The 26,413-nt window shown below is 36.9% G+C and overlaps 2 protein-coding genes across 2 annotated transcripts in view; one reads left to right on the plus strand and one right to left on the minus strand.

The window, feature by feature from the left end:
* The window catches only part of POLR2B (RNA polymerase II subunit B), a 39,372-nt gene extending 23,942 nt beyond the window's left edge, over window positions 1-15,430 (plus strand). Inside the window, exons 10-25 of the mRNA XM_001362418.4 lie at window positions 27-213; window positions 1,100-1,243; window positions 1,446-1,585; window positions 1,675-1,786; window positions 5,534-5,688; window positions 5,922-6,120; window positions 7,391-7,559; window positions 10,340-10,436; window positions 11,049-11,143; window positions 12,555-12,805; window positions 12,893-12,982; window positions 13,224-13,331; window positions 13,993-14,106; window positions 14,209-14,369; window positions 14,808-15,003; window positions 15,128-15,430. Of these exons, the coding sequence (XP_001362455.1) occupies window positions 27-213; window positions 1,100-1,243; window positions 1,446-1,585; window positions 1,675-1,786; window positions 5,534-5,688; window positions 5,922-6,120; window positions 7,391-7,559; window positions 10,340-10,436; window positions 11,049-11,143; window positions 12,555-12,805; window positions 12,893-12,982; window positions 13,224-13,331; window positions 13,993-14,106; window positions 14,209-14,369; window positions 14,808-15,003; window positions 15,128-15,217 (2,308 nt within the window). The 3' untranslated portion in view covers window positions 15,218-15,430. The remainder of the gene's footprint in view (window positions 1-26; window positions 214-1,099; window positions 1,244-1,445; window positions 1,586-1,674; window positions 1,787-5,533; window positions 5,689-5,921; window positions 6,121-7,390; window positions 7,560-10,339; window positions 10,437-11,048; window positions 11,144-12,554; window positions 12,806-12,892; window positions 12,983-13,223; window positions 13,332-13,992; window positions 14,107-14,208; window positions 14,370-14,807; window positions 15,004-15,127) is intronic.
* Window positions 15,358-26,413, minus strand: part of IGFBP7 (insulin like growth factor binding protein 7) — a 90,296-nt gene continuing 79,240 nt past the window's right edge. The window contains exons 2-5 of the mRNA XM_001369803.5: window positions 25,470-25,579; window positions 21,318-21,434; window positions 17,344-17,470; window positions 15,358-15,617 (exon numbers count right to left, since the gene is read on the minus strand). Coding sequence (XP_001369840.1) covers window positions 15,598-15,617; window positions 17,344-17,470; window positions 21,318-21,434; window positions 25,470-25,579 — 374 coding nt within the window. The 3' untranslated portion in view covers window positions 15,358-15,597. The remainder of the gene's footprint in view (window positions 15,618-17,343; window positions 17,471-21,317; window positions 21,435-25,469; window positions 25,580-26,413) is intronic.

Genomic DNA, 26,413 nt, shown 5'->3' on the forward strand with positions numbered 1-26,413 from the left:
ATTTTACAAATAATTTTCTTTGACAGAATGTTTAAGAATTTACTTAAAGAAGTGAGGATATATGCACAGAAATTCATTGATAGAGGCAAGGACTTTAACTTGGAGTTGGCAATTAAAACAAGGATCATATCAGATGGCTTAAAATATTCTTTGGCTACTGGGAACTGGGGTGACCAAAAGAAAGCTCACCAGGCCAGAGCTGGAGTCTCTCAGGTAAGAGTCTCATGAACTTAATTTGTGGTTGAACATTCAAATTTGTACCTGAGCCCTAGCAACATCTTCATGAATTTATTTTTCCAGGCTTTTGATCTGTAAGATGATGTCTTTTTCCCAGAAGTGAAATTATTAGGGACTTTTAAACTGGGAAATTTCTTTTTAATTGCTTATTATTGCAAAGAATTTTTGGGATTTCATTATAGTCAGTCTAATTTTGAATAAACTAGAATATTCATGAGGAGAAAATAGTCCCCATTAATAGAGTGTCGATATTTTAAAGACTACCAAAGTAGGAGTTAATTTCTGAATATTGAATCATTTTAAACATCTCTTTTCTTTGTTATACTGTACTTTAAAAGTGTTTCCATGTATCAACTCAGCATACGTGTAGTGACAATCACAGGACTTGAGATGGGAAATTGCTCAGGAATATTAAATAAATTGTGCTTGTTTACTTTCTTAAAAAACTATTTTTTTCTTTGACAGTATGTTTAAGACTTTGCATAAGAAATGAAGATAAAGTCAGAAAAGTTTATTGATAGATTACTCTCATTGGTTAACTTTATTTAAAAAACTAGGAATATGTGAACCTAGTTGTCTGATAAGATTTTTAAGATTCTTTGAATGTTTTTGTTGTGATTGGGATGTTATTTACACTAAAGTAATCTTTCAACCTTTAGAAACCAACCACTCTGTCCAGGGACACTCTCCCTTCCTTTATTTCTAGCCCAAAGGAATTATAGATTTCTCGGACTTGCTGATATTGAAAGTTAGATAAAGTATAATTGTAATATCAAACTCTAATTGATTTATACTTTCAAATTTAGCTCTGTCTTACAGGAAAAATTGAACTTAACTTTGCCAAATTTACTAATTTCTCTAGGTGTTAAATCGTCTGACCTTTGCATCTACTCTTTCTCACTTGCGTCGTTTGAACTCTCCAATTGGTAGAGATGGTAAATTAGCAAAGCCAAGACAGTTGCATAATACACTGTGGGGAATGGTGTGTCCTGCTGAGACTCCAGAGGTAATGTTTTAAACCATCAGTTTAGCTAGTCTCTTAATTTATCACGTCTTATTTTTAAATTCAATTTGAAGTGTCTCAGTTCTAAGATGTTATAAATGCTATGGTTAGAATAAATATGATTGGAATGTTAAATTAATTAAAAATGTTTGAAATAGATTTTTGATGGCCTTTGATAAAGTAATGATCATACTTTTTTTTTTAGGGCCATGCAGTAGGACTTGTGAAGAATTTAGCCCTGATGGCTTATATTTCTGTAGGATCTCAGCCTTCTCCAATTCTGGAGTTTTTAGAAGAATGGAGTATGGAAAACCTAGAAGAAATTTCTCCTGCTGCTATTGCTGAGTTCGTATGAAAATATTTTAGGGGTGGTAGTTCTAGGATTTTGCTTAAGAATAACTATTTACAGTGTTAAATTTTTTTTTTCATTTTAGTGCAACCAAGATCTTTGTTAATGGCTGCTGGGTTGGAATACATAAAGATCCTGAACAACTTATGAATACCCTAAGAAAATTGCGACGCCAGATGGATATCATTGTCTCTGAAGTAAGGTTCTTGAATTAGATAGAGATTTCAGATTTGGATAGACTGTTTTAAGTAATTCATATCACTGGCCAAAGCTATCTTTCCACAGGCTTCTTTGAATAGGTTTTCCATGATCTGAATTGAGACTTTTCACCTAGAAACATTTTGGACCTTACTCCTATTATAGACAGAACTTGCTCTAATACAGTAGTCACTATGAAAAATTGCATGTAAATTCAATATAAAATGAATCATATTGCATGTATGCTAGAGAACTTGAAATTTTTTTAACCATTATCTTCTGTCTTAGAATCAATATTGTGTTTTTTCAGAGCATAAGAGCAATTAGGGCTAGGTAATGGGGATTAAGTGACTTGCCCAGGGTCACACAGCCAGGAAATGTCTTGAGATCAGATTTGAACTCAGGACCTCATCTCCAGGCATGGCTCTCTGCTGACTCAATCAGCTGTCCCTTGGGAGCTTGATTTTTAAAAGGGATCTTGTGAGCTTTTTTTGCAAAGTAGGGAATGCTTTTATAAAGTGAGTTGCCCATTAATAGATCTGTCTTGATCTAGATTTCTAGCCAATTCATTATACAAGATAAGCATGCTGTGCTTGTGATAGATTAACTCTAATTCTGAATTGTGAAGGACTTTTAGATGCAGTCGATGCTGGCCTTAGGTGGTAGCCATCCTCAGATGGCTGGGTCTGGCCCTTTCCATTTATGTTTTTGGAGTCCTTGAAACACTTATTTCTTTATTCTGTTTCATGATAGTGTCTGTTCACAAAGTTTTCCATCATGTTAAGGGCTCTCCAGAGAAGAAAATCTTGACTGCTCAGACCAGAGGCTCTCTGAGACAAGGGTCTGAGCAGTCAAGATTTTCTTCTAAAGCTTCTAAGATTCTAAAACTTAACATGACTTGAATGTCACAAAGGTGACACATCCTCATTTATATCATTTGGATGCCAAGAATGTAGTTTATTCACCCACCATGAATCCAGATACAGATTTCTCTTTTCTGATCTTAAACCTTTGTCTGAGTATGAGATACTGCTCAGGAAATTGGAGTAACACCAATCACCTTCAACTGTTATGACCACATAGTATCCCGAATAAAGGAGATCTGGTTTGTACTCCCTCATGAAGTGCTTTCCCACCTTCCTGGGAGAAGATATGGGAACTCCTTTTTAGTTGTCAGGTACTTTATGAGATAGGCACCACACTTTTCTATTTCAAGGTAAAGCCAGGATTGACTGAGCCCCTGCCTCCTAGGAGGGATCCAGGATGCACTTTGTTTAGTCCTCATATGCTTTTTCCTGTGAGACCCTTGAATTTGTCTTACCTCCAGTTATAGTCTTGTGTTTGACCTCTTGGCACTTTTCTGGAGATGCTTGCAAGTGAAGATTACTTAGTCCTTACAGAAGACCAGGTACTTCTCTTTAGGCAGAAACTTGAGTCCTTTGGTTAGACACAGCTGATTATAACTTTTTTCTAATAGGAAAATTTTACCTCAGCTTGGCAATGAATAATTTACTGAGACTCAGGATCTTTTGATAAGTCAGTTTTCATTTTGGCACATTTTTACACTCTTCCCTAGTATTTATATATCTCCCTAGTAAGTTTTTTTGGGCAAAGTCAGAATGAAATTCAAGCTCTCTCAGGTCTCAGGTACAAGATCTGATTCTTTGATGCTTAGCTCAGTTGATTCTTTGAAGTTATACTAGATCTTAACTAGTCTTATAGTGTCCCTAAATATCATTATTTTGAACCTTTAGGCCTGTGAGGAGAATCTTGACAGCTTTAGCCAGTAATCTATTGATTGTTCCTTTAATTTCCTCATCTATAAAATGAAATAAAATGCCACTATTCTCAGGGTTGCTGTTGAATGTGTTTTTGTGGGTTGCGTTCTTTATAAATATTAAAACTATATAAATGGGACAGCTAGTTGGGTCATTGGTTAGAGAGTCAGGCCTGAAAATGGGAGGTCCTGGGTTCAAATCTGGCCTTATACTTCCTAGTTGTGTGACCCTAGGCAAGTCACTTAGCCTGTGTTGCCCAGGCTTTACCACTCTTCGGCCTTGGCTTATACTTAATATCAATTCTAAGACAGAAGGCAAGAGGGTTTTTTTGTTTTTTTTTTCCACTGTAGAAAGGGGATTTTATTTTATTTTTGAAAAATTTATTTAGTCAATTTAGAATATTATTTCTTGGTTACAAGAATCATATTCTTTCCCTCCCTCTCCTCCCCCACCCCTTCCCGTAGACAACACACAATTTCATTGGGTAGTACATGTGTCCTTGATCAGAACCTATTTTCCATGTTGTTGATGTTTGCACTAGGATGTTCATTTAGAGTCATATTCCTTCAACCCATGTATTCAAGCAGTTGTTTTTCTTTGGTGTTTCTGCTTCCACAGTTTTTCCTCTGAATGTGGATAGTGTTATTTCTCATAGATTTCTCCAAGTTATTCATGATCACTGCATTGCCACTAATGGAGAAGTCCATTACATTCGATTGTACCACAGTGTATCTGTCTCTGTGTACAATGTTCTCCTGGTTCTGTTCCTTTCACTCTGCATCACTTCCTGAAGGTTGTTCCAGTTCCCATGGAATTCCTCCAGTTATTATTTCTTTGAGCACAATAGAATTCCATCACCAACAGATACCACAGTTTGTTCAGCCATTCCCCAATTGAAGGGCAGCCCCTCATTTTCCAATTTTTTGCCACCACAAAGAGTAATAATTCTTTTCTACTTGCTTGGTCTTAAAATCTTTCCTTTCCCAAAGATCTGACAAGCATACTATTCTGTGATCACCTAATTTACTTATTGTTTCCTTCTTTACATTCATGTTGTTCACCCATTCTGAGTCTATCTTGGTGTAGGGTGTGAGATGTTGATCCAAACCTAATCTCTCCCATACTGTCTTCCAATTTTCCCAGCAGCTTTTTTTCAAATACTGGATTTTTGTCCCAAAAGCTGGGATCTTTGGGTTTATCATAAACTGTCTTGCTGAGGTCACTTACTCCAAGTCTATTCCACTGATCCTCCTTTCTGTGTCTTAGCCAGTACCATATTGTTTTGATGACCACTGCTTTATAGTATAGTTTGAGATCTGGGACTGCAAGGACAACTTCCTTCACATTTTTTCCCATGATTTCCCTGGATATCCTTGATCTTTTGTTCTTCCAAATGAACTTTATTATGGTTTTTTCCAATTCAGTAGAAGGCAAGAGTCTTTTAAAAAAGTACTATATAAACAAATTTTAATACTGTCATTCTAAGCATGTTGATATAAGATATCTGCCTAATATCCTTTTACTTTCAGTAGAGAAGTATGACAGAGGGAGGCTTAGGACCAGTAAGGTGAAGTGTGTAAGTAGATTGTAGAATGATGGTATCAAGTATTGTGAAGGTGGAAACTCCTTTATATTTTCTGAGAGGAGGCAAAAAAAGGAAACTGTGCTACTGGTTGCCATAGTGATACTAGAAGAAATGTTTCCTTTATCTTATTAGTTGCATGTCATTAATTTGAACATTAATTAGGACATGAATTTGGATAGCATTATCTAATTAATCAAATATAGTTTTTTACTTACATAAACACATTTTAGATTTTATGTAGTGTTTATCACATGCAAATTGAAAACAATTACTTATATGAATTTTTTTAACTCAAATTTTGTGTGAACTGTTTTTTTTTTTTAACTAATCCTTAATGACAGAAAATTCAGATTCATCATCCTTCTCTATTTAAAAAACATTAGGTTTCCATGATCAGAGACATTCGAGAGAGAGAGATTCGGATTTATACAGATGCAGGTCGAATTTGCAGACCACTTTTAATTGTTGAAAAACAGAAGCTACTTTTGAAGAAAAGACACATTGATCAGTTAAAAGAACGCGAGTATAACAACTATAGGTAGGAATTCAAGGAGTAAAATGTGTATATTTTGAATGCTTGCATTTGGGAATTATGTTTTTCTTGATCAAACTTTGACAGTTTTATTTCACATTAGTGCCTGTCAATCATTTTCAAATTTATGATATTTTTAAAAAGTAAAAGTAATAAATCCAGTCTTTAACTATAAATCGCAAATGTGTATAGGATTTTAGGAACTCTAAAAAATTAGGAGACTTTTTTAAATTTTCCAGTTGGCAAGATCTTGTGGCCAGTGGAGTAGTAGAATATATTGATACCTTGGAAGAAGAAACTGTGATGCTTGCCATGACTCCAGATGACTTACAGGAGAAGGGAGTTGCCTATTGTTCTACTTATACCCATTGTGAAATTCATCCATCAATGATACTTGGTGTGTGTGCATCTATTATTCCTTTTCCTGATCACAATCAGGTTAGTAAGTAGCACTTTTTATCTTATAGTGTATAATCTTCAGGAACCATAATAAGAAAGGCAGGAAAATACAATAAAATCTTAGACTAGTTCATTGTGATCAGTTTTTGAGAAAACTTTTTCTAATTAATAAGGCATATTTTCAGTAATACTGTTCAGTAATACAGTTCAGTAATTGTTAGGAAAAGTAGATAAGAATATGGAGAAAATTTTTAATCTGTATTTCCATCATATACCACAAATAAACTCCAGATGAATTTACAGGTAAATACAGAAAATTTATAGAGAAATGTAACAGTATGCTTGTTCCAAATATGGAATACCAGAGCAATGGAAGAAACTAATAGACAAGGTTGCAGAGTTTGATTTTATTAAAATTCTTAAAACATTTAATACAAATAAGACAAATATTTCATTAAAAAACTTCAATAAACTTTTTAGATAATTGACTTCCAGAATATACAGAGAGTAGATATAAGTTGAACATGAGATGGTGAATTTTATGAACTGCCAGTTTACAAAGGAGGAAACAAACATTGAATAAGAACTTGGAACAATATTCTAGTTTTTAAAAATTCCATTATTTAATTACTGTTAACCAGAATGTGACACCAACATCTATTAATTTGGTTGAAATAAGTAAATGTCATAAAACTTATTGTAAGGGCTTTGGAAAAACGGATACACTTGTTTTGCAAATTGGAAAACAATTTTAGCAATATTTACCAAAACAATGTGATTGGTCAGTCCTATTGATTTGGTTATCTCAGTATTGGTTTTAGCTACCAAGGAAATAATTTTAAAAACATTTGTATGAAAATACTTATAGTTAGTAATCTTAATGTCAAAGATTGGGAAATGGCTGTGATAAATCAGTGAAATAGGGCATTATATTTTCAAAAAGAGTGATGAAAGTATAGAATGTATAGACATTTGGAAAATTCTATATTAAAATTATGTTGGAGTAGGGGGAAAATCAAGAATACTGTATACACAAGACTTTTTTGCAATATATTTGTACAGTCATGAAGCTTGGTATTAATAGTGATGGCTATTATGCATGTGTTAATGTCCTCACTGTTGCATTTAATTTTTAAGAACTATATGTCTTTTTTGGGAAGTATTCTTTGATGTTGAATATACCATTTCATTAACATTTAAGGAAAAAGAAAACCTTTTTAGTTTATTGGACAAATTACTGAATGTAGTTCCATGTGTATTATATTTCCTTACTTTAATTTTTCATTGATATTGCATCTTTTTGCTTTAGTCTCCTAGAAACACATATCAGTCTGCTATGGGTAAACAGGCAATGGGTGTTTATATTACCAACTTCCATGTTCGTATGGACACATTGGCTCATGTGCTCTATTATCCTCAAAAGCCTCTTGTGACTACAAGGTCTATGGAGTATCTACGATTCCGAGAGTTGCCAGCAGGTATGTTAATTATCCCCCAAATATAAAAAGGCATTTGTGTATTTCTTTGACATCATTGTATCTTTAGAATGTAAACTTAGATAATAATCTGTTGGCTAGCTAACTGTAGTCAGTTGAGCTGCACAGTGGCCTAGCCAATTTAGTTATTGCAGAGACTATAGCATTTTGGTAGGAAAATCTATTGCTACAATTGTTCATTTACTAAGCCCTCCACAAGGGGTTACTGTTGTACTAAAGAATCTAGTAGTATTCTGTCAACACCAATCTCATGCCCTTGGCTGTGGATGTAATTCTTTTAAAAAAATATTTAGATAGCATGATTTGATAAAGGAAATATGTGGAGCTGCAGGATAATGAACTATAAGAAAATTCCTTCTTTTTTGTTTTATATAGAGGATCATTTGGAGTATTGACTAAAGCAGATCTGGAATTATTTCAGGCAGGGCTGTTATGCTCTTTTGACCTTTTAATTCTTATTTTCATCTTTATTGTCCCTGATCATTGCTTTCCTTTAATTTTCACTGATTTTCTTTCTTGTTGGATATAACTGATTATTGCAGTATATAGTGAAAATTAATTAACAAATGTCTCTGTTTACAAAATTCCTTTTAACAAGGTTGGCCTTAGGTTAGAATGAGCCATAAGACATTCTTCTCTTAAACCTAACTTATGGGGTGGTAGTGGCCAAATAGGAAATGGTTGGTGCTTTCTTAGATAATCACAGTAGTCAATAGGCCGAGGTCTTACTAAGGGAAAGGTTTTTAATTTGGGGATTCCTAAGGATCTGTCACCCACCTGGACCTTTGGCTTTTGTATGGAATGGACAGGACTGTTTTAAGAGGCAAAAGCATTCTACCCTGTGCCATTTGGTAGGAATGGGGAGCCAATGTCTGGTTTATTTTAAGGGGATAGAATCTACACTCTAAAATACATCTTTCTGTATTTCTATCTTTGTCAGCAAATTTTCTGATGATGAAGGATGTGTCTGGAATTCATCCTCTGTTGAAAGAAACACTACTGGTAGCAATTAGGTGACTCAGGGTATTGAGAGCCAGACCTAGAGATGGGAGGTCCTGGATTCAAATCTGGCCTCAGATACTTCTTAGTTGTGTGATCCTGGGCAAGTCACTTACCTCCCATTACCTTGCCCTTATGCTTTTCTTCCTTGGAACCAATACATAGTATTGATTCCAAGATGGAAGGTAAGGATTAAAAAAACCAAAAACCAACCTATTACTGTATTATTTTCATTTTAGCATCTTTATAGTGCCAGTACAAATGTAATTGATTAGAATTTAACTCTACTAATGTAGGAATTAGTAGCTCAGGGTGCATACCAATAGTAGCATGTGGAGTAATAACATGGTAACTAAGGTTTTAGATATATATTCTATCTATATTGCCTCTTTTCCTCTTTTATCTTATAGAAACACTTTTCAGTCTGCTATGGGCAAACAGGCTATGGGTGTTTATACTACTAACTTCTATGTTCACATTAGCTCATGTGCTCTAGAAAAGCCTCTTGTAACTACATGGTTTATGAAGTGTCTGATTTAGAGAGTTGATAGCAGTGATCTAGATCTATGTAGGCATCCTAGTATCTTCCCCTTACCATAATCTCTGTTCTTGCTCTTAGACCTCTGAAAGCCTGAGAAGAAGGCATATTTCTCAGCATATCTTAGATCCACCTTTAGTGGTGAGAAGCATTGTGTTCTTGGATGGTTGTAAGCACCATTTAGCTCTTCTGTGGCTGAGAGATCAGTTGTGGGATCTTGTCCCCAGCAAAGGAATGAATGAACTTATGACTTACTTTTGTACTAACCAATTTTTTTAAACAAATAAAAATGTGATTTCTTATTTAGCTGGAATATGGAAAACCAATTCAATTATATGAAATTTTTTCCCCCAGTATCTCATGCTCAGAGTCTTTGGTAAAGCACAAGGGCCACAGTTCTGAAAAACTTCATATGGAAAGGAACCTGTAGATCAGGGGTCCCCAATCTATGGGCTGCAGGCCACATGCAGCTTCCTGAGGCCATTTATCCGGCCCCCACCACACTTCTGGAAGGGGCACCTCTTTCATTGCTGGTCAGTGAGAGGAGCACAGTAGGTGGCAGCTGCAAAGCATGGCATCACTCCCGTACGGTACTACTTCAGGTGACATAATCCTTTGTGTGGCGCCTTGAGAACGAGGCACCGTGCAAAAGATTATGTGGCTGCACAATGGAAGACATCAGCATGGTGAGCGGCAATCTGGGGGAGGGGATTCCGTGATACTGCTGCCTGGTATAGTGGTGGCAGTGATGGGCCTGCGCAAGGTGTGACAGGCCCACCACAGCCAGCGCTGCAGACTCCCCTATCCCAGACAGCGGTATACAGATTTGTTCCTAGTTTTTTTAGTCTGGCCCTCCAACAGTTTCAGGGACAGTAAACTGACCCCCTGTGTAAAAAGTTTGGGGACCCCTGCTGTAGATTGTTGAAAGAAATGGGTCTGGGCTGTTAGTGATCATAATAAATTTGGCTATGAGTAGCAGCCAGTCTGGAGAGAACTAGAAGTGGGGATTGTAGACATTTTAATGTCAGAATAATCACTTAATAGAATGTGACACTAAGAATAAAATTTTCAAATCATCATATTAATCAAAATACCCAAGTTTAGATATATATACTGATAATATGGCATTCTGGAAAAGAAGAAATGCTGTGGATTCTAAATAAAATTGCCTTTTTTGGAGTGCTTCATAGATTATTCTTTAGTGAGTGAATCTAATATATTTCAGGCATCAACTCAATTGTGGCTATTGCATCATACACTGGATATAATCAAGAAGATTCTGTTATCATGAACCGCTCTGCTGTGGATAGAGGCTTTTTCAGGTCAGTTTTTTATTGTTTGTAAAATTTGTTAAATAGTAATAGAGGAGGATATTAAAGATATCTTTTTGACTTAAGTTTCTTTTTTTATTATTTTAGCAAACATCTCACCTCTTGAAATTCATATTTAGTTTCTTTTAAAGATCAGTCTGAAAATATTGAAAGAATTGTCTTCATTTTTAACCTTCATACAGGCAGTAAAAATTTGCCTATTCAAGTATTTGGGCCTTTTGCTTCCATTGATGATGTTTTGTGGATTAGCTCAAAGCTAATATATCACATACAAAGGGTGATTGCTGAATAAAGGTACATTACCAAATTATCACAAAATTTTAAATACAGAAAGCCAGTGGCCTAATGACACTTTCAAATGATGGTGAATTCTAGTGTTATCTTACTCTTAGTGAGATGAAGTGTCATTAGGTTCTTAGGACAAAGCTGATTTTGATGTGGCATCTTATGTTGAATCTGGTCTATGAGAAAGCCATATAAAGTTAGAAATTATTCTCTTTACCATTTCTCTTGAATTTGTTTTAAACTTTGCACTGACTATATAAAGTGATAATTACTTGAAGTTCATCATTAAATATATAGCCTCTATGTATTATTTTTCAGGTCAGTTTTTTATCGGTCTTACAAAGAACAAGAATCTAAGAAAGGATTTGACCAAGAAGAGGTCTTTGAAAAACCAACACGTGAAACATGCCAGGGTAAGAGAAGCTGTTGTTTAAAAATTGTAGAATTCACTTTACATGTAAAGTACTATTTGTTTTTAATTTTTTTAAACCTTTATCTTCTGTCTTAGAATCAGTACTGTGCATTAGTTCCAAGGCATAAGAGTGGTAAGGGCTAGGCAATTGGGATTAAATGACTTGCCCAGGGCCACACAGTTAGTACGTATCTGAGGTCATATTGAATCCTGCGTCTATGCTTGGCTCCCACTCTATTGAGTTACCTAGCTGCCCCTCTTTACTTAATTTTATAGGGCATTTATAGTTCTATTCATGTTCTTTAGGTCATTGTATTTTAGATTGTACCATATAGCTTGTGGTTCAAAAAATTAGAATATGTTCTTTGAAATGTGAATTGAATGAAAATTCTTTGTATTTAATTTACAACGTGCAGTTAGGTCTTGTGTTAAAGGATAAGTTTGGGAAAAACCAGAAGGCTATGTTTTATTTATATATTCAACTAAGTTTTAAAAGTCCCACTCTTTAATGTATAGTGTGCCTTAGTTTTCCAATTTGCAGTCAGAATTTTATGTGACTCAAATGCTGAGACTGATTTTTTTTTTTGGTGTGGCTTTTGGAATTAGGTATTCTTATTTTAGTCATATAAATGCAGCTGTAACTTTCTCCAAAGGATTTAAAATATATATACTATTTTATTTTTCCCCAATTTTTTTCTAAATAAGTTTTAACATTCATTTTCCAAAATTTTGAGTTTTCAGTTCTTTCCCTTCTTCCTTACCGAGATGGTAAGCAATCTGAGTTAGGTTATACATGTGTGATTATTCAAACCATTTCCACTCCAAAGGATTAAAAAAAGGGATAAATATAATTTAACATTTAATGACTTCATTTTGAAAAAGCATATATTACTGACATTTATAATCTGTACAGTTTATCCAAAGCTGGACATATGGAATGTTGTAGACAACAGTATAGTTTTGGTTGAATTTTAAAATATTCTGTAACTTTATCCTGAGAAGTGTTAAAAAGTTTATTGGTCACTTTGATGTGACCCTGAGCTTGGGACTGACGGGTATAGCAATTTTCAAGGTAATACAGTTCCCAGGAGCTATGGTAAGAGATATTCTTACCCTGCTTGTACAACTCAGGAAACTTAGGGACGTACCTAAGAACCTAGGATATCAAATTGAGTTTCTTACTACTGATCCATTTTATAGTGTGTCAGAGCGAAACAGATGTTTTCAATAGAGTTATTATATTTAACAAAGAGCATTAGCAATAGTATTGGAGATTTCTGCCAACTTTTTGTCTTGGAAAGAAAACAATCTACATATGCTGCGTGTTATCTTTCTTAGGGTACCATTCAACACTTAAGTTTTTATATTTATATGGGACATTTTCAGAAGAGTTTTTTCCTGTTGTCTCATAGGTATGAGGCATGCTATCTATGACAAATTGGATGATGATGGCTTAATAGCTCCTGGTGTCCGTGTATCAGGAGATGATGTTATTATTGGCAAAACAGTAACTCTGCCTGAAAATGAAGATGAACTGGAGAGCACTAATAGACGTTATACCAAGAGAGATTGTAGTACCTTTCTCAGAACTAGTGAGACTGGCATTGTGGATCAAGTGATGGTGACTCTAAACCAGGAAGGGTATAAGTTTTGCAAAATAAGGGTGAGTACAGTTTTATCCAAGTCAAATGGAGAGAAAGTAAACCATTAGTTATGGACTTAACTGAGGCCTGTTTTTATTTGACTTTAGGTACGTTCTGTTAGAATCCCACAGATTGGAGACAAATTTGCAAGTCGGCATGGTCAAAAGGGTACCTGTGGTATCCAGTACAGGCAAGAGGTATCTAGATTTTTTTTTTCTTTCTTCTCTTAAGACTTGGGTAAAATTTGTCTTTAACAATTTGCTTTCAAAAGTTGAATGAAGTAGAAATTAAGTTTAATTAAACATGAGTAAAATTTGTGAATAGGGATGTTAAATTTTAGGTTATATAAATTGAAATGGGGGAGTGGGTTTAATTTTGATTCAGTAACTAAAAAAGGGATTTTATGGACTTATATAGTTATCATATTTCTCCTTTCAGGATATGCCTTTCACCTGTGAAGGTATCACCCCTGACATCATCATAAACCCCCATGCCATCCCTTCTCGTATGACTATTGGTCACTTGATTGAATGTCTTCAAGGGAAGGTAAGGAATGTGTAGTTTCTAATTAGAAAATCTAAGGTACATAGCTTTTTTACTATCTTCCTTGCCTCAGGAGAATTAAGTCTATGACCTGCCTACTTTCCTGATTTCAAATTAGGAATTGATGCACCTACTTTTCAGAATTTGTAAAAGTATGAGAAGGCCAAGCTTAAATCCTAAGCAAATTTTGTTTACAAAATCATAATTAAATTTTCTGTATTCTAAAACATTCATAAATTTTCATGGGTCTTTTCCAACATGGTTTTCAAGTTGAAACATGGTTTTCAAGTTGAAAGCTCCAGTTCAAAACTATGATCCATTCCTAGCTGTGTGTGACCTGGGCAAGTCACTTAACCCCATTTGCCTAGCCCTTGCCCTTCTTTCCTAGAGTTGATACTAGGACTAAAAGTAAGTTTAAAAAATAAAATCTTATGATCCACTTGGCTTAAGGTACTTTTATTATTGGGGAAATTGATTTTTGTTAATTAATATTATCCACAAAGCTTAAATCATTCTGACTAGATTATAATTTTCAGCACCGTGGATATTAAGTAGGAAATCTTTATGGTGCTGTGTGGAAAAAGCCTTTTTATTAAATATATTTTTAAAAATTATTTTAAAAGGTGGGGAAGCAGAATTAAAAGAAATAATTTTTTTCCCAAAGGTATCTGCTAATAAAGGTGAGATTGGTGATGCCACACCATTTAATGATGCTGTCAACGTGCAGAAGATTTCTAATCTGCTATCTGATTATGGTTACCATCTCAGAGGAAATGAGGTATGATACCACCAACATTAACGATCTGTTTAAGTTTTGATCTGTCAACTTGTGCAATGTACTTTTTAAGTCTGTGTTTCAGGAATTCCTTGTCTGTTTCAGGTCCTGTACAATGGATTTACTGGTCGAAAAATCACATCTCAAATTTTTATTGGCCCCACTTATTACCAACGTTTGAAGCATATGGTGGATGATAAGATCCATTCCCGTGCCAGAGGGCCTATCCAGATCCTTAATAGGCAGCCCATGGAGGGCAGATCTCGGTAGGGAGATATTTGCATTTTTTAACATTGGGTGATATAAGGGAGTTGATACAAATGTGGCTTTGTTCATAGTGTTGGATGACCAAGTAGGTCATCTTGAGAAGGCAAGTTATATCTTTAAGCTTTTTGGGCTGAAATACGGAACAGATAAATTGCTGGCTTGGCTACATATGAATAGTACTTAAAATCCTGAGGGCAATTATCACTTGTAAAATTTGTGTTAGTGTTTTCCTTATAGTTTTAATAAGTAGTAATACTTCTTTATCTTTGTAAGACATGTTTGAGTTGTTGGTTTTTTTTCCCCTTTTCAGGAACAGAATTAGGGTATAAAAATGTTTCAGTCCATCTTACTAATAACTTGTCATTTAGACAGATACCTTATTTTCTTTTACCATTCACCTTGACTATATTAATAGAGAATGTTTTTTTCTTTGTCAGTGATGGTGGCCTGCGTTTTGGAGAAATGGAACGAGACTGTCAGATTGCTCATGGAGCAGCCCAGTTTCTAAGGGAAAGATTATTTGAAGCATCAGATCCCTATCAAGTTCACGTATGCAATCTTTGTGGAATAATGGCAATAGCTAACACCAGGACACATACTTATGAGTGCAGAGGCTGTCGTAATAAAACTCAGGTATATACAAACTTCAAGTTCAATTTCTGTAGATCAAACCTATTTACTTTAACTCTGTCTTAGGTAGCAGAGGCATATTTGGTTGTTTAATGTTGCTAATTACAGTTTTCTTTTTTCTTTTCAGATTTCTTTGGTACGAATGCCCTATGCTTGTAAACTCCTTTTCCAGGAATTGATGTCTATGAGTATTGCACCTCGAATGATGAGTGTTTAGAAAGTAAAAAAAAATTGTTCCAAGTTAATGTAAGCTAAATCATTTGTGCATATCACCATGCTGTGGTTTGGTCCTGTAATGCAGCATGTTTTAAAAGTAGTAGATATGGTATGCATTGAGAGGGAAAAAAATCAAGCATCTTTGTACTGTAAGTGCAAGGTTTTGTTTAATGACACTTTTTTTTGTAAATAGAGAATAAAATTTTGTAGTAGATTTGGTTTATCATTTATATTATAGAATGCAGAGGATATGTTTGCACATCAGTTAATACAATATAAGGGGTTAGTGGATTAGATGAAAAGAAACTTGTTATTGGACAACAGTGGTTGTATTTTTTCTGACTGTTTTAAACTTTGCATACAGATAAAGACTGCAGGATCTCACAGGTCAGCACCTTCCTCTGGTTTAAAAAAGAAAATATAAAAATTAGTTATAAATACTAACAATAGCTAGGCAGAAGCAAACATGCACAACTGGATGGGATGATTCCAATTTTCACTTCATTAAAGTTCTTGGAATGAAAGGGTGGAAACAACGTACAAATGAGTGACTAAAGAGGTGTGGTACTAAGTGTTTAAGACATGCCATCCTAATGCAAGTTTTAGGGCTTTTTAGGGACTGAAAATAATTTCTATTCTATAATCTATAAATTCTGATAAGGATAAGAAGTCTTGTTTGCTGGAGCTGCCTGTATGAACTGTAGAACTCTTCATTAACTAAGCAGATATTTGTTGCTACTTTTCATACTGAAATTAATGGATCCTCAAGTGAAATAATTTGGGAATGGCTGAAAAGCTGGATTCTATTATTCCTATTCTATGTTTAAGGTGTAGGTTAGTGAAACTAACTTTAGTGGCTCTCTGTTAGGCTAAGGAACAAAAGCAGATATTAACTAGCCATCTTAATTCTAAATAAAGGACTGAGATTGCTCTAATTTGCAGTGGGGTCACTAGAAAAGGGATAAATTTTCTTCTGTGGCTTATTAGAGAAGCTATTTTGTTACTTTATGTCACACCTTATACAAGCTATTGGTGACCAAGGGGGCAAATCAGTATTCCAAAAAAATAAGAGTATACCTTACTGATGACCTTCAGCAATAAGTAAATAAAGTGGGTACAATTTTAGGTAGAGGAAGACCCTCATTATTATAGGCTCTCTGAAGACTTCCTAGAAGTGATATTGGTAGCAATGTAGAGTCTAGAAATAGATTCTGTACATGGTTTTCTTCTTAAATGCTTTCATGCCTCCTTACTGTTTTTCTCCTCAAAGGTCAGAGGATATACCCAAGGAGCAAGGCATCTGTGAGATGTATTGAAAATCTAGTGTTAATAAGTATCTCCTCTATAAATAGGGAAAATGTTTTGCTATGCTAAAAGATAAAGTGGCAGGAACATTTTTTGGGAAAAATCAAATTGGTGTTTGAATCAAAAACATATTCATTCATTAAAGTGCGTAGATGCTAGGGATACAAAAGCATTAACTGTCTTTCTCTGGGGGAGGCAATATGTGAGTTTAGAAATAGATGCAAGGAGAGATCAGGAATTGCTTCATCTAGAGGATGGCGATTTGATTTGACCATGAAGTGTGTGAAGGGGGTGAATGCCTATGAAGATGGGAAAGGTAGAACTGAGTCAGGCTGTGAAGGGTTTTTAATCCTAGCTGGTTTTAAATCCTAGTTTATATTTTAAAAGTAATAAGATTTTGTTGACTAGGAGAGTGGCAGGAGCTAAGCTGCCCTTTGGGAAAATCACTCTAGTTTCTATGTATGGGTGGAGAAAGTAGGACAAATGTAAGATAATGCTTTGGGGATAGAAACTGGTAAGATCTGACAACTGATTGGAATATGTGGATTCTTCAACTAAACTTGGATGACTGGGATTTCCTTGTCTTTAGAATATAAGTTGAGCAGAGGAAAACAGCTAAATAATTTTGAGAATTTTTTGCCATCCATCTAAATGTACATATTAGAACCACATCCCTTGTATCTACATAATGGGTATTAGGAAAATAGCCTTCTTGGAAAACTATTAATGAATCACTATGGTCTTAATAACCTGTTACTATATCATTTCATCCACTTTTGTTAGCAAAAGCTTTTAAGTCATTTGATTTTTAGAATTACGTACCTTTTTTGGTTGGTATTTCATGTAAGGCATTAACCACTGTAATTTTTGCTGAAGCAGTAGCCTGTCCTTGGGAATTTGATGCATGACACTCATATTCCCCAGCATCTTCCTTACTTAGAGGAGACACCTGTCGAAGAAAAAGCCATTTGAAGTTTCCCAAAGGGGGATGTCTATTTCCCTAGTTCATTGTTTCCATTGATGACTCCTAAAACTTTTGCAGTTTATTAAGATGATGACTAGATTCAACCTGTCACTGGCTGGCCCAAGTCCCTTTACATTTATATCCCGTCATGTAGGACATAAAGATAATTAATGGATCGCTTCAGTGATTGCTTCAAGAAGGCTTCTAGCATGTTTGAGTAGATGGTAGAGTAATTAGATGAGAATTATGTGGCATGAGAAGGCATACTCAAGAAGGGATTGGGATCTAGATTGATTTCATCCTGATGGAATTAATTTATACCTACATATGCACAGAAAGTGTATGTATATGTAAATACTGACATTCTTGCTATAAATGTAGCTTCAGGGAGTCAGATTGAACAAGAACCAATGGGTAAAAACCACACAGTAAAGTTTTGGCTCCATACTTGCTTAACAATCCGAGCCACCAAAAATGGAACAGGTTTTCTGGTGGCATTCAAAGCTAGGTTGGACAATGCTCAGTTTAGGGCTACTGTAGATGATAGCATAAAATACATGAAGTTTGAAGTTCCTCCACAAACAGCTTATTCTGACACATTGTGCTGTGGTATGCCTGGGTTGGGAGGTTTCTGCAAGTTTTCTGCCAGGTTCTGACATGCTAGATAGAAAGGCTCTGAATCCAGTGCTGGTGTCATACCATGCCTACATGTTGAGACCTAGCCCAATTATGTAGGGAGGGGTTTATCACTAGTATGCTGACTGTTATTGTGATGGATTCTCTGGCCATGGTAACCCAATGAAAAAAGGAAAGTATAAGATGGCTCTTCTTTTTGATGTAGCCTCCTCCTACTTTTGTAGTGGTGGGAAAGGGAACAGAATGCCAAGAATCCGTTTTTTAGACTACTTATCAACATGAATTTAACTACTGGTACTCTAAATGCCTTTTCTTGTGCCTAGAGAATCAATCTTATTATTACTAGAGGCAAAGTTTCATTAAATGGAAGGATAACTCATAGGTTCTCCTTGGAGGGCCAAAGGAGTTGGTGCACCGACTCCTTATTTCATGGGACATTTAAGTCATCCTTCATTGAAGTACACATGATGAAGATAAGCAAAAAGGCTACCATGAAGACAGCTGTCACTTGAGGTAGAGAAATTTAATGAAGAATTTTACAAGATCCTCCAAAAAAGTCTATATATAGAATAATACTTGCTGTATTCAGTATCAATATGGGTACAATATAGGATGACAGGGTTCAGGATTAAGAAATGAAGACCACCCAAAGCTCACCACAGCAGAAATAAAGGTCATGAATAGTTCCACAAGAGTGGAAAAACATTGGAAATAGTCAACACTGACCATTATAAAAAATGAAATTTATCTTAAGAGGAAATCACCTTACGGATCCATTATTTCATTGCTATGGGAACTCTACCCATACAGCTAAAAGCTTGCCTCCAGCTTAGGCAAAGAATTGCCTGAGACTCAGAGATTAAGTTAAAACTTGCCCCATGGTGATTCACCTAGTGAGAGACAGGATTTGAATGTAGTTTTTCCTGACTCCAAGATCATGAGGATATTTAATAATAATAGCTAACACTTAGCTATTATAGCTAACACAGAATTTTGAAGTTTATAAGGCATGTTCCAAATAACTCCAAATATTAAATTATTTTAGGTTTACAACCTTGGGAAATAGATGCTACTGTTATTTTTCCCATTTTTAGAAAAGAGGAAACTGAGGCATGCATAGCTCAGAGTCATAGCTAATATGTGTCTGAGACTGGATTTCAACTCGGGTCTTTCAGCCTTCAAAAATCCAGTGCTTATCTCTTATGCCAATTTACTGCCTTAAGAAATCTAGTTTCATTATTTTGAAAGCTGAGGAAACTGAGGCATAGAACAGTTAAGTGACTAGGCCCAGGCCATACAGTTTCTGAGGAAAGATTTGAATCCATGTCTTCATGACTCCAAGTCTGTTGCTTTGTCCACTACCATTCTGGTTCTGAAGGGATGTGGATGGGATGGGAGTCTGAACTTGATCATTCCACATGACAGATGAAAATTCTGTTGCTGAGCCACTCATGAAATAGCACCTAATGAATTTTCTACATCGTGGTACCTCTCAAGAAAATGATAAGGCATTCAATTAAAACATCATCAATTTAGCCTGCTCACATAAATTGTTGCAGATGCAGACTATCTCCCATTTACCCACAGAACCATCATCTGCATAAAGCAACCTGCCATTGCTTAAAAGAACTTAGAAATACTTCAGCACAAACTTGATCTTGCCATATGGAGAAATGCTGCAAATATAGGAAACACTAGAATACACACATTTGCAAAATTATAGAACAGGGTGTAAGCAAGTAAGTACTAGAAAGGTGAGTTGGTATGAAGCTTGACAAGACCAATGAAGCTTAATCATTTTATTTTCCTTTACAGATAAAGCTAGAAGGGCAACAAACTAATGAAGAATAGGACAGATCAGGGGCAGCTTAGGGAGATAGCTCAGTTTTAGAGCCGTACCTAGAACTGAGGTCTTGGGCTCAAATTTGGCTTCAGACACTTCCTAGCTGTGTGACTCTGGGCAACACACAACCCTATTAGTCTAGCCCATATCACCCATCTGCCTTGGAACCAATACTCAGTGTTGATTCTAAGATGGAAGTTTAAGGTGTTTTTTTTTTTTTTAAGAATGGCAAAGATCTGTTATCATTCCTGTAACACTTTTTTTTTTTCCATTAATGCTGGTGGAACTACCACTCTTCTAATTCCTAATGTGCTAAATGGGGAAGTGAAAAAAAAGAAGGAAAAGTAGGAATAGACTAGGTAACTTGGAGGAAACTGTTCTTGAGGGATCAAGTCTTAATATATATATTAATATAAATGCAAATATATATATATATATATATATGTATATATGTAGAAAACACTGAATGCCTGGGGAAAAAAAAAGAGAAGTCAGGTGAGAAGGCATCAGTAGCTACTGACCCACATGCCTACTTTCTTATTTCTATTGTTACTACTACTATCTTCTTCTTATCTCCATGTTTTTCAGGGACATGCCCAAAATATGAGAATGGAACAGACAGATTTTTCTCACAATTTTCTAGAGAAGACATCATCTCATGATTTATGGGAGCATATGGTGATGGCAGGAAGAAAAGGCAGGGATGGGTTTGGGATCTGTTCCATACTCACATTAGTGAGATCACACAGCCACTGGCTGTATGCAGGACCTTTTAACACTGAACATTCTTAAATGGCATAGCTCTTTTTTAAAAAAAAATTCTTTCCAAGCAATTAGCAATTGTTCTTTTGGAGCACTAAGTTCCAGGAACTTAAATACAGAATGTCAGAGGTTCAAAGAACCTTAGAAATTATCCCTAACCTCATCCCATTTTAAAAATTTTAGATAAGGAAACCCAAGTTAAGGGAAGAGATTGTCCATGGTTAGTTACATAGTGGCAAAGCTAGGTGCTGGAACCCAGGATGAGCTACATCAAGGCCATTCAAAAGAAATGTGAGATTACCTTAAGATTTTATCCTTCATATAATAATAGCTAACACACATACAGTAGTTACTGTGTGTCGGGCACCACGCTCAGCACTTTGCAATAATCTCTTTTGATCCTCATAAAGCAATTGCTACTACCACTATTTTACATGTGAGTGAACTGAGGCAGGCAGGTTAAGTGGACTTGCCCAGGGTCACTCAGCTAAGTGTCTGAGGCTGGTTTTGAACTTGATTCTTCCCAGCCACTTACCTGCTTTCTTTTGTTTTCATCTTAAGGAATTAAATTTTTGTCTGATCAGTACTTACCAGAACCCAGCCAGTTACTTCATGCTTTTCTGGGCCACCTCGAGTTTGGATGGCTAGATTATCACGGTCTCCAGGTAGGAGTTCTGTTCTTTGAACTCCAAAGTGACCTCTTTTTACCTGGGAAGAGGAAAAAAAATCTCAGATCTCTACAATTAATGAATTTTTTTACTTGGGAAAAATCTCAGATCTCTACAATTAATGAATTTTTTTACTTTGAAGTGTCCACATTCCTAAGATAATAGATGCACATTGTATTTTCTGGTTGGATTATAACCAGAAATCCAACTTTCCTAGTACTCTTTTTGGTTACTCCACCATAAAAGTACACATAGGTGTCTTTCCATTCTTTTTCCCCCAAAATCCCCTCCCCCCCCAAAAAAAGTAGGAAGTTAGGGAGAAAGGGGATCATAATAATAAATTCTCATAGGCTGCTGGCTTTCCTCTGCCCTCCTCTATTTACCCATCTCCTCATGTCTTCTACTTGTTTTCTATTAGAAAAGGGGAATCGTTTCAGCCTACCAACCTGCTGTGCTGAGAACTAGGGCAGTCTGCTTGGCCTAGCCTTCCAACTTGGTCTGTATGACCATATGCATGGGTGTGACCACCTAAGGTTCAAATCAGGTAATTACAAGCGTGGCTTCATCAATGGAAGACAACATTAAAGTCAGATCCGTAACTTTTCCTGATCCTAAAGATCCATAAAGTGTATTTTGGTACAACTGCAGAGAAGTTGTAAGAAACTTTGATAAATTGCCCTCCTTTTCCCTCTTACTAACATTGGTTATGGCCCTCCGCTACATGCTATGATCTGTGGTTCAGGAGGGGAAGGGTAGAAAAGGAAGTAATTTCAGAGATCGTTTTCTTAATTCTTTTTTTTTACAAAGGAAGAGTAGTATCTATAGAAGCCAGTGCTGACAAAAAGACACATGACGTACATCCCAGAACCTTTTAACAGGCAAGGGGAAAGCTGTAACCATCTAATTGTAGCTTCCGGGGAAATTATACAAGGTGAGCTCTAGTACCTGTAGGCCAGAAATAAGGATATTGATTCCACAGTTTGAAATAAGGATGAAGCTGAAAAGAGGGGAATGTGGGGGTGTGGGAGATAGAAATCTATAAGCCAGGTTGTCCAAAAGTCACTCCTCATCAAAAGCAAACTAATTAGTAACTTTCTGATGAAGGGATGCTCCAAAAAGAAGACGAGATAGTTTGTAATCTTCCTAGGCTGTCCTTGGGCAAGTACCCAACTCTCACTAAATGCCATTACCTTGGCATTAGCTTGAAAAAGAGGGGGGAAAAGGGGCTCTGGGGCACTGTTGTCCTAGATGCTAGCAGCAGTGACGGATTCAGTAGGATGCTTAGGGATTAATAAATTCCATGGACTTGCTGGTTTCCGAGGGGTTATCTTTAAACGTGTATGGTGGTAATGACAGGGAAATGGAATCTTATATCTCTAGGGAATTTTAAGCTCCCAAATCCCAGAATAATTGTTCATACAAGATGAAAAGTTGACGAGTTAATATCTGGTCATTTAGAATTCCAGAGGCTTCTTTACTACAAGCATTTCTTCTGATACACCAGGATTAAGTATAATATTACTTCTATCTGAGTCTTCATCTCAAAGCATATTCTCGGAAACTTCTAGTTTGTGGGTTTCATGAAAAGATAGTCCATGGTTATTCACATCAGTAGTGATAATACATTTTTTTAAAAATAATAAATTCTTACAAAAACACTTGGCCCATCCATGTTACCATTCAACGCCTGATATAATTGTTGTTCAGTCATATCCAACTCTTCAATAACCCATTTGGGGTTTTCTTGGCAAAGATAATGGAGTGGCTTGCCATTTCCTTCTTGAGCTCATTTTACAGATGAGGAAACTGAGGCAAATAGGGCTAAGTGATCTTCCTAGGGTCACCCAGCCAAGATGTGTTTGAGGCTGGATCTGAACTCAAATCTTTTTGATTCCATGTTGGGTGCTCTTTCCATCATACCACCTAAAGTATCTCTGAGAATGGGGCTTAGGAGTGGGTCATGGCCTTATAGATAGTTGTGCTCTGGGCAGGGAGGCTTGGGATGCAGCAGGGCAGGGTTTCTAGGGACAAAGTTCCTGGTCCAGAGGGGCTGCTTCAGTTAGGGAAATGGAAGAATGACCAGGTGCACCCCTGGTTTCTGATGGGTTGGCTTCTGTTTATTTAGCTGTTCAGTGATTTTGAGGGAGAGGCCATGCGTGTCTTGTGAAGTTGGCTGATGTGATAGAGTTCTGCTTGGGGACTTTGATTCCTTGCCTCCTTGGCAGTAGAAATTGCTGCCATCTCTTACTGGTCCTACTTGTCCTCCTCCCTGCTTGCCTGGGTTGGTAAGAATTAAGCCGCTTCCAGGGGGCACAGAAAATGGGGGAGAAGGCAGCAAAGGCTCGGAGCAGTTGCCAGGATGTGCTGCCCTGGAGTGCCCAGTTTTTTCTCCTGTACCCTAATGGTTTTATCTTGTGGACAGTGAATTGCTACCTAGAACTTAAAGCTAGTACCTGTCCTTGATGGCTGCTGGAGCCCAGGCTAGCGGAGATCCCTGGGAGATGTGCCCGACAGTCACTGCCCCGAGAGGAAGAAGCTAACGTGTGCTAGGACTAGACTAGGTTCAAGTCCCAGTTTAGCTGCCAGCTATGGCTTACTAACCCTGACGTGCCAGGCAGGTCATTTTACGTCCCTGGGTCTCTGTTTCTTGAGGTGGATAAAATCATATTAAAAATCCTTTTTGACTCTCACCCATCTTTGACTAGGATTTATAGAATCATGGACTTAGAACTGGAAGGGACCTCCGGGATCATCTAATCCAGCTCCATCATTTTGAAGATGATGTGGATAGGAAGTGGCCGAGTCAGGGCTTCAGACCCATTTCTGGTTCCAACTCTGCCTACCCGGGGGTCTGTGCCTGCTTCGTCCCAACAGAACAGCCTCTTTCCCCTGCCTTAGGTGTTGGGTGGGAGGGGTGGGTGACGCAAGGAGTGGGAGGAACAAGAATTTTCGGCTCTTACACACGACTCTGGGCTTCTGTCATTACAGCAGAAGTGCAGCTGTTTTAAAAGAGGCTTTTTTAAAGGAATCCATATTAATTATCCTACTCTGCCTCTTCATCTCCCTACTCATCATCTAAGCAGCACCAATATTTGCTTCAAGGCCCAGAAGAGGAAAGCTATGGGCTACATTTTTGTTACCCATAACCCCCTTAGGGATCATTCAGTGGTACAGTGGCTAGAGCAGTGGGCCTGGTGTCCAGTGCAAATCTGGCCTGAGACATGGACTAGCTGTGTGACCCTAAGCAAGTCTCTTAACCCTGGTGGTCTCATTTTCTTCAACTGTAAAACAGGCTGGAGAAAGGAAATGGCAAACCACTCCAATATCTTTGCCCAGAAAACTCCAAATGGGGTCACAAAGAGTCAGACACCCCTGAAACAACAACAAATCTTCTTATCCCTTGTGTTCGCTGTTTGTGGTTTCAAGGCCGCTTAAACATATAGGAAGAAGAAGCCAAAATCCCAGGTCTTGCTAGTCCGGACAAAGTAAACAGTAGGATAGAAATACTCCACTGGTAATTTCACTGAAGACTCCAGCAGTTTCCTGGCGGCTACTGGAGTAAACAAGATACAAAAGGGGGTGTCTGGTGGTGCTGTGTATTTGAATCTTTTGAATATCAAGGCAAATACTGCATTACTCTCGGAAATAAGAGAATAATGGTAGGATATTCTCTGAAGAGTTGTTTTTCCAGTTATGGCGATGGATTTGCACTGATCTATGCGTACTCTCTTGGCCAGGCCCCACTCTGACCAATGGTCCCTGTCTTGAAGAAGTTTGGCTGGGGTTAGTGGAGGATTTTGTGGGGATGGAATAGCAATTTAGTCCTTACGGCGACATACTGCTCACTGCCATGGGATCCCAGTATCAAGGCAACAGCACCAAAGGTGGAAAGAGATAGGGATATTTTCTAGGTGATAAAGATGTCTGATGAATTTTTGAGGAAAAGCGGACCTCCATTCATCTTGGAAGAATAACACAAAATGGAACACAAAAGTATAATTTTAGCTTATGACCGCTCTTTATGAAATGTAAAAATACAAATTTAAGAATGTTAGTCAGAATCTGTGCCACTAACCTTATTCCAGATGAGAACTGGGGTTGGAATTCCTATAACTTCACAACTTAAATATACTTGGGCTCCAGTGACATTCCAGATGTCCTTAGGGGGGGTCACAATGGAAGGACCTATGAGAGGGGGGAAAAACCATACACACATCTTTATTTTTTTATTCATTTATTTTTTGATTTGAAAAATTTTAATTGATTTAGAATATTTTTCCATGGTTATATGATTCATGTTCTTTCCTTCCCCTCCTTCCACCCCCCTCTGTAGCCAATGAGCAGTTCCACTGGGTTTTACATGTGTCATTGATCAAGATCTACTTCTATATTATTACTATTTGCATTAGGGTGATCATTTAAGAGTCTACATCCCCAAACATGTCCCCATTAACCCAGGTGATCAAGCAGGTGGTTTTCTTCTACATATACACATTTAAACAGCAGTCGATAACAGCCAGTTTCTATAGAGTGGATACTTGGTTGGAGAGTAAAAACTCTCCATTTTAATGGCTTCTGACAAATACTACACCCTTCTCTTCCCCACCCCACTCCCCAGTGGCTTCTGTTGCCACTTGTGTGGTATTTTGGGAATACACACTAATTTAAATGTTGGGCCAAGACTAATAATTGGTAAATTTATTGTTTCAAACCGGTACATACATGTAAATCCCCCAAATTGTAATTTTTGAATTATTAGCCAATTTATTTCTTTCATCTTGTGAATTTTAAAATCTCCATCTTGCTTGGTCTAGCACCCAAAATTGTGCACACCCACACGACACGGGCATGTGCCAGTCAATGACAAATTGGAATTAACGAACTGCCCACCTGGGCTGTCCTAAGCCAAGTTTGAGCCACCATTGGCACTTGTGAGGCACAGGAAAGTGAGGTAGGGAACAGCCTCTGGAATTTGCTTACTTCCCGTGGAGAGAGCTAGGCAGTAGTTCGTGCTAGGAG

The sequence above is a fragment of the Monodelphis domestica genome, chromosome 6 (genome assembly GCF_027887165.1).
Source record: "Monodelphis domestica isolate mMonDom1 chromosome 6, mMonDom1.pri, whole genome shotgun sequence".
Taxonomy (NCBI): Eukaryota; Metazoa; Chordata; class Mammalia; order Didelphimorphia; family Didelphidae; genus Monodelphis; species Monodelphis domestica.